Source organism: Oratosquilla oratoria, chromosome 29 (genome assembly GCF_046742065.1).
Source record: "Oratosquilla oratoria isolate Oo_2021 chromosome 29, ASM4674206v1, whole genome shotgun sequence".
NCBI classification, from domain to species: Eukaryota; Metazoa; Arthropoda; class Malacostraca; order Stomatopoda; family Squillidae; genus Oratosquilla; species Oratosquilla oratoria.
Window position 1 is genome coordinate 42,387,771 of NC_134805.1, and position 12,500 is coordinate 42,400,270.

General features: G+C 38.4%; 1 protein-coding gene across 3 annotated transcripts in view; it reads left to right on the forward strand.

The window, feature by feature from the left end:
• The window catches only part of LOC143040754 (voltage-dependent calcium channel subunit alpha-2/delta-1-like), a 590,989-nt gene that overhangs the window by 380,095 nt on the left and 198,394 nt on the right, over window positions 1–12,500 (forward strand). For 2 of the 3 annotated variants that reach the window (XM_076212154.1, XM_076212155.1), the window contains exon 1: window positions 9,241–9,368. The exons of the other annotated variant lie outside the window; for it this stretch is intronic. In XM_076212154.1, the coding sequence (XP_076068269.1) occupies window positions 9,283–9,368 (86 nt within the window). In that variant the 5' untranslated portion in view covers window positions 9,241–9,282. Of the gene's footprint in view, window positions 1–9,240; window positions 9,369–12,500 lie in introns of those variants that run through there. 3 annotated transcript variants of the gene reach the window in all.

Consider the following 12,500-nt stretch of genomic DNA (forward strand, 5'->3'; position numbering starts at 1 on the left):
ATTAGTCAGCCACCGATGTCATCAGAAAACCAATCCTTAAACAAAAACAGTCATCATCATCATGACAAAACCAGCCATTAAAGCAAAAAACTGACTATTTCATCGTAAACACAATTACGAAATCAGGGCTTCAGAACTAAATGACTCGACTAGGGAAAATGGACGAAATCAAGGGGGGACTTCAAAATTCCCTAGAAGGACCTTCTCTCAATGCGGTGACGCCTTCGCTATCGTTCTTCTCAATCGCGTCACTGAGATGAAGGTGTTAAGAACCCGTAATAAAATTGGATGGCGGTAGCCACAACGAAGGGATGAGTACCAACATGTAAGAAAGGGTTTGATCACGTGACCGCTCCCGTTCGGCCACCCTTGAAGTACACAACTCGACGTGTTTATCTATTCTGTCGCCCAAGGATTTTATTCAGGCAAGAAATATATTTCCGACAATCAGATCTTGAAGCCTTGGGTGTTCGTTATCTCTCTGTAGTTTCGAATATGTATATTATATCGGAGAATCACGTATCTATGTGATTTTATAAATATGTGTAGATTTGTAGTTCTATCTACATTGAGTAACAAAGTACTGGTCTTTGGAGAAACAAAATCGTATAGGTCTGTTTGCTTTAATGTTCCAGTTTTCTCTGGCTTATACATACATGCAACCTCCAAAGAAGCCTTGGGGGGGGGAGGGGCTTGCCAGAATCTACATACAAATACACATATACAAGGGTTGCCATATTCACTTTTGGGTACATATATATAAAAAAAAAGGTTCGTCGCGTCGGTTGGGCAACGGTGACCGGCGACGCGTCTATTGTTGTCGGTATGGCAATGGGTAATACACTATCTCCAGTCCTTTGCTTTCTCTGTATGTAATTTTTTTTTAAATAAACTATCAAGTGCAATTTTGCGACCAAATGCGATCTGGTATAGATATGCTGACAATGTTCTTTGACTGTGGCCAATCTCTGAGGATTTAAATGCATTTTTACAATCTCTGAATAATTTAGTTCCTTCTATTAATTTTACTATTGAATTAGAAAGTAATGGTACGTTGCCCTTTTTGGATTGCCTCATTCATAGAAATGAAAAAAAAATTAAGTTTAGTATTTATAGGAAGCCGACAAATGTTTTTTCATATATTCATTATTACTCTGCTCACCATGATAGATTAGAATATTTGGTGTTTTCTTCTATGTTTTTACGTGTTCTTCGTATTTGCAGCCCCGAATTTATTGATGAGGAATTTGAGCATATTGTTAAAGTTGGTCTTGGATCAAAATACCCTAAAAGATTTTTAGATCACACTCTTGCTGTAGCAAAAAAAAAAAAAAAAAAAAAAAAAAACTGTGTTCAACCGTCCCTCTCTTTGGATACTAAGAACCTCGTGACTTTACCATTCAGTAACAATCTGGCTCAAGTTCCTCACATCCTAAAAACACGGAATATTAATGTTGTATTTAATAATCCATATACTTTTAAGAAGTTAATTATTAAAAATTCACCTAGTGTCTCAAGTGGCTGAATATACAGGATCTCTTGCAGAGATTGTAATAAGTATTACCTTGGACAAACGGGCAAGGAACTCTCAACAAGGATTAAACAACACAAATACGGTGTAAAACGAGCACAAGAGTCTAAGGCGCTGTTTGTCCATATGCGAGATTTCGATCATCGTATTGATTGGTCTAATGCTTTAACCATTATGTCTTGTGATTTATTTCCCAATAGGAACATCATTGAAAGTTATTTGGTAAAAAAAATCTGAAGGATCTAATATTGATATTAGCCATGGTATTTTTAAATTAGATAATTTTATCATTGAAAAAATAATTTGATTTTTTGTATTTGTTGTTACATTTTCTCAATGTGTATTGTCTGTACCTTTCCCAGTTTATTTCCATACTTCTTATATACCATGTGTAGCTTTTTCTTATGTATTCCCATGAAGATGTGAAATATCACGAAAGCGCTTGGGAATTATAGTTTATTTTCTGGTTTCCTTTGTGGTTATCAGCAATACATATATATACATATCTATATATATATATATATATATATATATATATATACATATATGTATATATACATACATATATATATATATATATATATATATATATATATATATATATATATATATATATATATATATATATATATATATATATAACTGAAGGTCGAGGAAGTAGACGAGGAATAATGGAAGAATTTTAATGGTTTAACGTTTCAACCCACAGAGTCTTGATCGCAAAGCAAACAATGAGGTACAACATGGACATTTTATACACAGGTCATCTATTGGGACGCCTAGGAGAGGTTGTTGCCACACTCATAACATTTTTGTATTTATTTTCTTTAACTATTATAAACTTGTGGCTCTTGCTAAGCTTATAAAACCTTATCATGGTTAATATTATATGAACACAAAAATGATGTAAAAACTCAGATATTTTCTAATTCTATTGTAAGGCATTTTGGTAAATATGACTGGGACAGTACATTTGTAGTAAATAAAGGTTCATCAAAAAGACTAAAAAAGACAATACAAGCAGCTTTTGTGCGTGCGTGCGTGCGTGCTTGCGTGCGTGCGTGCGTGCGTGTGTGCATGTGTGCGCGTGTGCGTGTGTGCGTGTGCATGTGTGTGTGTGTGCGTGTGTGTGTGCGTGTGTGTGTGTGTGTGTGTGTGTGTGTGTGTGTGTGTGTGTGTGTGTGTGTGTGTGTGTGTGTGTGTGTGTGTGTGTGTGTGTGTCTGTGTGCGTGTGTCTGTGTGTGTGTGTGTCTGTGTGTGTGTGTGTGTGTGTGTGTGTGTGTGTGTGTGTGTGTGTGTGTGTGTGTGTGTGTGTGTGTGTGTGTGTGTGTGTGTGTGTGTGTGTGTGTGTGTGTGTGTGTGTGCGTGCGCGTGCGCGTGCGCGTGTGCGTGTGCGGCTCTTTGTCTTCTCTCTTCCTACATATTCTCTCTCCCCTTTCTACTTCATTCCAGTTCGTCCATTCTTTTCGATTCCCTTGCTCTGTTTTTCTTCCATTTTCTTTTGCTTCCCACTCCCCGTTCTCTTTGTGACTGGCGCCCACCCCTCCTCCCTCAGTGCCATTTTTTCTTCTCCTTGCTTTGACGACTTCCCCAGATCCGGACTGCTTCTTGCTACCGTCCTTCGGGAGACCTTTGGCCTCCTTTCCCCTTTGCCAGCCTATTTTCTTCGAAGCGGATCGCAGACTCCTCGAAGAAGAACCATCTTTTCGAAATTTTGGAACGACGGTCCAGGTCTTCCCGAAATGGGAGGGTCCTGACTTCACGTTTCATGACAAATCCTTCTTTAGTTTGGTTTAGTGCGTCATTCAATATAAATCCAAAACTCCTTCGGTTTCTCTGTCCCTTTGAAGACCTTTCTCGATGTGTCTGTGTATTCTGTTTACGATCTTATTCAGCCAAGAGGAGACTCCTGGATCCCAGAGGATTAAGTCTCCCGGTTAACCCTTTGAGTAATTCAATCGACTTGTATGCTTATCGTTTCTGCCCGCGAAAGACTTTATCAAGCTGAAGAAATAACCCTGAAGTTGGCCACAGACACTACCAGGTACCCTCAGGCACAAACACCACACAGAGGACACATTGTCATAAACTGTCCAACACTTACTCCAGACATCCCCTCCCCATCTTTTTTACAGCGTGACTTATAAACTGAACTGATGGTCGTATCGTGGGCGGTTTACTAGGGGCCGTGGGTCTTTTGCGAGAGACAGTCTGGAACAACGAATTGGTATATAGGTTTCCTGTTTTTTTTCCCCTGGTTCCTCCTCTTCCCGAAGAGCTCTCCCCCACCCCCTCCCGGGCGCTAAAGAGGAGAGGCGATCGCACAAGAGGTGAAATCGACGGGGACTAAAGAAAAGGAAATCAAACGACCTAAGACAGGAAGGGTTATAGCACGGAGTGTGACGGGGAAGAGATTAAAGGAAATAGAGCTTGCGTCTCGTCGAAGCCAAGGTATTTTGAAGACGATGGAACAAGTTGGCTGAGAGAGGACGAGTCGGGGTGACTTGGGCCAGAGTTTTAAGGAAGGGAAAAGCGTTCGAAAGGGGCCAAGAAAAGGAATTGTAGGAGGAGGAAGAGCAGGAGGAGGAGGAGGAGGAGGAGAAAGAAAGAAGGAAGGTCAACCTAGACACCTGCTTCGGGATCAGGAACCTGAACACATGTTCCGGGGAAAACTGTTCCGGAAGTAGACAACCTGTTCCCCGTCTACGTGAATCCATTTAGAGGAGTTTAAGAATAAGGGACTCTGTTCGGGATTGTCGTGGGACTATATTTCACGATAAGGTTTGTATTCGGATGATCGATTAGATTCCGACTGCTGGAAGACCGACTTCATATATGTATGCATACTTACATGCACACATACATACATACATACATACATACATACATACATACATACACACATACATACATACATGCATACATACATACATGCATACATACATACATACATAAATGCATACACACATACATGCATACTTACACACATACATACATGCATGCATAAATTACATATCTACATATATAGTACTGTACATTCTTTCTCCCTCCTCTCTTTCCCTCTCTCTGTTTCGTAGTCAAAATATTTGGCTCTTTAGACATAATCCTAGTTTTACTGTGTATGCCTGTCAGCTACAAACTCCTTCCAGTATTTGATGCCTCACCGGAAGCCATCGCTCTTCAACATGTTTTCTCATTTTCTTAGATTAAGTTACATTAACCTTAGATCAAATTTCAAAGTACGGAGAATTCTTCGTCCGCGGTTTCCCTGAGAAATATTGAGATCATTAGAGGAATTGAAGACAGATTACGATATCCATTTTCATTCTCGAAGTATATACGACCGCCACGGAATTGAATGGCAAAGGACAGGATGCAGGGATGACCTGTCATCCAGGGGGTGCTAAGATAAGGAGGAGGGAGGAGGGTGGAGGGGGGTGGAATATATAGGAAATGAAACAGGTGAGAGTGGTTTCTATGCCTTTTTCTTTTTGGCAACCCCCTGTGTAAGGGGAAAAAGCCTTTTGTATATATACTTTGGTATGTATACTGCCTTTGGTATGTATACTGCCACCCGGTAAGTAAAGTCTTAACGTCTACTTATCATTCGTATTTCGACGCAAAGAATCGACCCAACATCGGCCTAAAAATTCCTGCTGCTCGCTGCAACTGACAGTGTTTTGCCCTCCCACAGGTTTCTCACTTCCCAATGCGTGGGTGTGTGATCGTGAGTTATGGAGAGTTATTATGATTATGTTATTATTATTATGCTTATCGTTATTATTATTACTATAACTTTTATTATTATTTTATTATTATCTTTATTATTATCATTATTGTTATTGTCATTATCATAACTATTATCATTATTATTATTATTATTATTAGTATTATTATTATTATTATTATTAGTATTATTATTATTATTATTATTATTATTACCATTATTATTATTATTACCATTATTATTGTTGTCATTATTATTACTATTATTATTATCATTATTATCATTATCATTTTTATTACTATTGTCATTGTTGTTATCAGTGCTATTTTCATAATTCATTTCGTGACGTCATTCGTAAATCTATTATCATACAATATCTATGCCATCAGTCTTGTCTTGCTTATACCGTAACCTATGAAAATGGTGGTTTTTATGGACCAGCGCTTCTATCCTTGAGGACAAGCTACAATGACCTAACATGTGTTTGACCCCATTTGACCTGGGACAGTAACGACCTCATGATACTTAGCTCGTTAGTTCTCTTCATTCCGTGTATGTGTGTGACTGTGTGTGTGTGTTTCATGTGTCCTTTAATTTTCTTTGGTTTATGTTTTTGGATTTTTGTCTAAGCCCAACATCTTAATATTTTTTGTCTATGTATCTGTGCAATTGATAAAGATGCTCAACAGATCTAATATAGAGAAGAAGCAGTAATAAGTGGCATCCCGCAGGGTACTGTCCTTGCCCCTATACTATTCTTGATTATGATCAACGACATCAACACCGATATCTCCAGCCCACTACTATCATTTGCAGACGACACTCGGGTATTCAAAACAATCTTTAGTAAAAAAGATAGCTCCCAACTACAGAAAGACCTAAATAAAATATACAAATGGGCAGAAATAAATAACATGAAATTTAATGAGAACAAATTTGAATTTATAAAATTCGGTAAGAACGGACACGAAACTTCTTATGAAGATCCAAAAGGAAACCATATCACACAACAAGCATCTGTAAGAGATCTAAGAGTTATACTTTTGGATGATGCTACATTTGATCAACACATAGAAAAAACAGTATCAAAATGCAGACAACGAATGGGATACATACTTAGAACCTTTCATACCAAAGAACCTGAAACACTGCTAACCTTATGGAAAGCCCTAGTCATCCCTATCATCGACTACTGCTCACAAGGGGGGGACGGAGAGGGGGGGACGGAGAGGGGGGGGTCGCCGATTAAATGAAGCGGCCTTGCTGTGGATGTGCTGTGTCTTGCGACACTGCTTCTGACCCAGGGCGGTGGGCAAGGTGCAGGGATGACCCGTCATCCAGGAGGTGCTCAGATGAGAGGGAGGGTGGGAGGGGTGTGGAGTGTATTTAGGGATGAAATGGGTGGGAGTGTTTTTATGCCTTTCCCTTTTTGGCTACCTCCCTTGTAAGGGGGAAAAAGCTTTGGTATATGTATGTATGTACAAACAAGCCCACATCATGCAGCTGGAGGCTCTGCAGAGAACCTTTACCTCGACAATCAAAAGAACCCCAGCTCACCAAGATGTGGACAAACACAATTACTGGGAAAGACTGGCTGAAAATGAACTCTACTCAATAAAGAGGAGACTAGAGAGATATCTGTTAATATATACATGGAAAATCCTAGAAGGCCAGATCACTCCACCCAAAACAGAACCTATCAAACCAGTAAAGACCCATATCACCCCAGAAGAAAATAGAACCAGAAGAAAATGCATCTAATCGGCCCTGCCATCAGAGTGTCCGCTAAAAGTCAGGACGCTCCAACACAACAGCATCTCAAGAAAGGGGGCCCGACTGTTCAATCACTTACCTAAACACCTACGGAACATTACACGTGTTAAAACGGAAGTTTACAAAAGGGAACTTGACAAATTCCTGTCAACCCTACCAGATCAGCCAGGCATCCCAGGTTATGCAGCATCACGTCCAGCGAATTCCATCTCCATTATTGACCAACTGGAATACAAACAACAAACTGAAAGGTGGCGGCTACGCCGTGGCCTTGTCTCAAGTTCCATCGGGGGAGCAACACCCCCTTGAGGCAGAAGCGCTTCAAGGTAAATTCAAGGTAAATATATACATACATATATATATATATATATATATATATATATATATATATGCCTATATGTATACATGTATGTATGTATGTATATATATGTATGTATGTATGCATATATACATATATATATATATATATATACATATATATATGTATATACATGTGTGTGTGTGTGTGTGTGTGTGTGTGTGTGTGTGTGTGTGTGTGTGTGTGTGTGTGTGTGTGTGTGTGTGTGTGTGTGTGTGTGTGTGTGTGTGTGTGTGTTTAGTAACACACACAGAATGGTCACCTGTACATAGATTTTCATCTTATCAACCACATTAAAATTTCCATTTTAATTCCTTGCAAAGACCATAGAGACTAACAAGAGCTCGACGGAAGCATATTCGGAAACTAATACACTCTCGGGCTGAGGACTCAAATCTTGCCGATAGGTAACAAATGGGCAGTGACTTAACCAACTGCGCTATCAAGAGATATATAAGTTCACATTTCCATATATATATGTATGCTCGAGCTACATACATATACACGACTTTTATACTCAATGTATACTCAAGCTAATGTGGTTGATAAGATGGATGTATGTATATCTATATCTATATCTATATCTATATCTATATCTATATATATATATACATATATATATGCTTAAAAGTGGCAGTCTGCCGACAAGATTGACTAGATAAACACCATATGAGGACGGAGCCTTTATTTGTACGACGTTTCGCTTATTACAGCTTTTTCAAGTACAAGTTGAGATACAAATGCTTGAGATTAAATAAGGGGAAAGGAGGGAACGGGGAGAGAAAAAGGGGGGGGGAAGGAAGAGGAGGAGGAGGAGGAGGAGGAGGAGGAGGAGGTTGGGGGGATTGGACACTGGGAAAGGATGAGAATGCTGGCCCAAACGTCCGTGAGCGAAATGTCCACAAAGGGTGGTTTAAGTATTTAATATTTTGCTGGCCAGCAAAATATTAAATATGGACATTTCGCTCACGGACGTTTGGGCCAGCATTCTCATCCTTTCCCAGTGTCCAATCCCCCCAACCTCCTCCTCCTCCTCCTCCTCCTCCTCCTCCTCCTCTTCCTTCCCCCCCCCTTTTTCTCTCCCCGTTCCCTCCTTTCCCCTTATTTAATCTCAAGCATTTGTATCTCAACTTGTACTTGAAAAAGCTGTAATAAGCGAAACGTCGTACAAATAAAGGCTCCGTCCTCATATGGTGTTTATCTAGTCACATATATATATACATATATATATACATAAATATATATATATATATATATATATATATATATATATATATATATATATACGTATATGTATATATATGTATGTATATACATACATATATAAATAGTATATCTATATATATATGTATATATATATGTATGCATATACATATGGTCTATTGCCATTCGTCCTATTGTACCCATTGTGTGTCGTATAGCATGGTCTGTAGCAATAAATGAAAAACAATATGCCTGAAGTATTTAGCGTATGTCGTGGTCAAACAAAAAACACTTCCACGCCTTATTTATGCTTTCCTGCTGAAGGCTGCCCATACTTTTTATGCATTTATTCATTCATTATTTATTTATTTATTTGATCATATATTAATTCACTTTCGTTGGAAGGTAACCCCCGTAGAGTTTTGTAGTAGTTTTACTACATTATTTATTATTCTATGCTATAAATAATGTGTATTAGGTACTATTATTTCTTGGCATAAAAAACTACAATATAAAGTAGATTTTATAACTACAAACGACTGGAAGGGAAAACGAAAAACGGAAGCGTCCCTTACTTCTTCAAATATCGAGCGGGAAAGTCAGCGCCATCTCTTACTGAAAATGCGAACTAAGCAGAGGCGATCCATTGGCGTCGTCTGCTAACTGTGGAGTGTTGATAGTTGGGTCGAGATGGCTGTGAGGGTCGGAAGAGGAATATTTTTGCTGCTTCTTGTGCCCTGTACCGTGACGTCAGTCAATTTTCCCAGCCGAAATGAGTAAGTATTAGAGCTTGTGGTGTGTGACGTTGTTGTTCTCACAATAAGAACGAATTTCTTGCTCATAAACAAACATTTACTGTAGGACCGACGGGTAAGTTTGTTTATGTGCTTCTTCAAACGCTCAGAATTATCTCCATTGGTGCGTTTTTCAAGTCCCAGCTTATAAACATAAACGAAATCATACGATTAGTAATTTAAAAAAAATGTGTTTCTGTTCATATATAGAATTTCTGTTTGCCCCTTACTGTACACTTGTAAGATGACATTTAGGCAAGACTGTAGCTCACCTGACTTCTCGTACGTTAAAGAGAAGCCAGTGTAGGCTTATCGAAGAGTGGACCGAAGAATTGAAAAAAAAAAAAATCTTCCTTATTTGACTTCTTCAATAAATTTCACATACTTGACCATGCCAACAGGGCTGCTGTGTCTATTGCACCCCCAAGAATGAATTGACACATATTCTGTCCGTATTGATCAATTGGTGGATGAAAATCAATTACGAGGATTTGTCTTACTTCAAATGCGCCTTTGTGATTCTTTATTTGTTAGGCCTGTGATCGGTTTTAGATCCTTTCGAAAGAAAATATTTTTCTTAAGAGCCAGGAGGAAGTGAAAGCGAAAGTAGGTGAACGTTTATGTGTGTGCGTGCATGTGTGCACGTGTGTGTATGTGTGTGCGTGTGCACATGTTTGTGTGTGTGTTTGCGCATGTGTGTGTGCGCGCGCGTGCGTGTGTGTATGCGTATGTGTATTTGTTTTTATACGTGTGTGTGTGTGTGTGCGCGCGCGTTTATGTGTGTGTGCTTCTGTGTGTATGTGTGTGTGTGTGTGTGCGTGTGTGTGTGTGTGTGTGTGTGTGTGTGTGTGTGTGTGTGTGTGTGTGTGTGTGTGTGTGTGTGTGTGTGTGTGTGTGTGTGTGTGTGTGTGTGTGTGTGTGTGTGTGTGTGTGTGTGTGTAAGAGAGAGATAGAGAGACTCACCACCAACGTCTTGGATCACGTGTTGATTGGTGATCAACAGCTCCCTTCGGATGAGAGCTCAGAGGTCATAAGCCTCGACCTACAGGTAATGCAGTGTGTGCGTACGTGTGTGTGTGTATGTGTGTATTCACTTGGTCTTTTGGATCACGTGTTGGACTCGTGATCGACAGCTATTTCCCTCCTGGAAGAGAGCTCAGAGCTCGTAGGTCCGATCTATGGGTAATGCTATGACCTTGCACACACACACACCCCAACTCCCCGCCCACAAGAGTCAGAGTACGACCCGAGGTACAGCGATACCGAAATAATTTCGGCCCTGGGCAGGATTCGAACTGGGTAGTAGGAGCACTTCTGCTTCCCATTTCAGCGCTCTACCAACTGTGTGTGTTTGTGTATCTGTGTGAGCATAAGTTTATTTGCATGAGAATGTGTGTGTGTGTGTGTGTGTGTGTGTGTGTGTGTGTGTGTGTGTGTGTGTGTGTGTGTGTGTGTGTGCACCTTTGTTTATGCGTGCGTGCATGCTTGTATGTTTGTGTATCTGTATGTTCGTAAGTTTCTTTGTATAAGCATGTGTACATGTGCATATACTTGTGAGTGTGTGTGTGTGTGTGTGTGTGCACACGTATGTGTGACAGCGTGCGTGCATGCATGTTTTTGTGTATCTGTGTGTGCGTATGTTCATATGTATGAGCTTACGTACCGGCACATCAACGCTTGTGTGTGTGTGTGTGTGTGTGTGTGTGTGTGTGCGTGTGTGTGTGTGCGTGTGTGCATGTGCGTGTGTGCGCGCGTATGTGTGTGCATGCGTGCGTGCATGTGTTTGTGTATCTTTGTGTACCTATGTTTATATGCGTGAGCATAGGTATTTGTACGTTGCTGTATGCGTGCGTGTGTGCGTATTTGTGTATTTGTGTGTGCTAATGTTTATATACATGAGTGGGCGTGGGCGTGTGCCCTGTGTGTGTTCTCTAACTAAAACGTACAGAATTGGAGCTGCGCTCATGGGGTACCGTCTTTATTGATCTATTTATAGAGCTTTCGATTTAAACTGACTTGAACTACCCGCTTGTTCTTCAAATTTATTTCACAAATTAATGTTTATATATATATATATACATATATATATATATATGTCTGTATATATATATATATATATATATATATGTATATATATGTATATATATGTATATATATATATATATATATGTATATATATATATATATGTATATATATGTATATATGTATATATATGTATATATATATATATATATATATATGTCTATATATATACACTTCATTTGTTATTTTTTAAGTGCTTTTTTCATATATATGGACTTATGTTCCTTTGAAACGAGTTTTATGACTTCACTATAGGTAGTCATATTTGGTATATCGGTATTTCGGGTTCAAGACCCTTCTTCAATATCGCATAGGAATGTTTTATCTGGCCGGGATAAGAATTATAACTGTGAATTACGTAAGGTGTGTATATATATACATATATATATATATATATATATATATATATATATATATATATATGTGTGTGTGTGTGTGTGTGTGTGTGAGTGTGTGTGTGTGTGTGTGTGTGCATTTATATATGTTTATATATTTGCGTGTATATATATATATATATATATGTATGTATATATAATGTGCGTGTATATATATATATATACATATATTTATATATATATATATGTATATGTGTGTGCGTGTATATATATATATATATATATATATATGTGTGTGTGTGTGTGTGTGTGTGTGTGTGTGCGTGTGTGTGTGTGTGTGTTGTGTGTGTGTGCGTGTATATATACATGATATATATATATATATGTATATATATATATATATATATATATATATATATATATATTTATATATGTAGTGTGTGCATATGTATATATATTACAAAGGATTACAAAGGCGGAGCATGCCGACAGGAGACCTTTTGATCCATATCTAGGTCGGATGCGAAAAAAAAAATAAAAACTATAATAATGTAAATAACAAATAAAATACATAAATAAATGCATAGGTATAGTTAAATAATAAACAAACAGGTAAATAGTAAATAATAATAAATTGACATATAACTAATAATAAATGAAAATCAGACAGACAAATGATAACAAAACAAAAGCAAA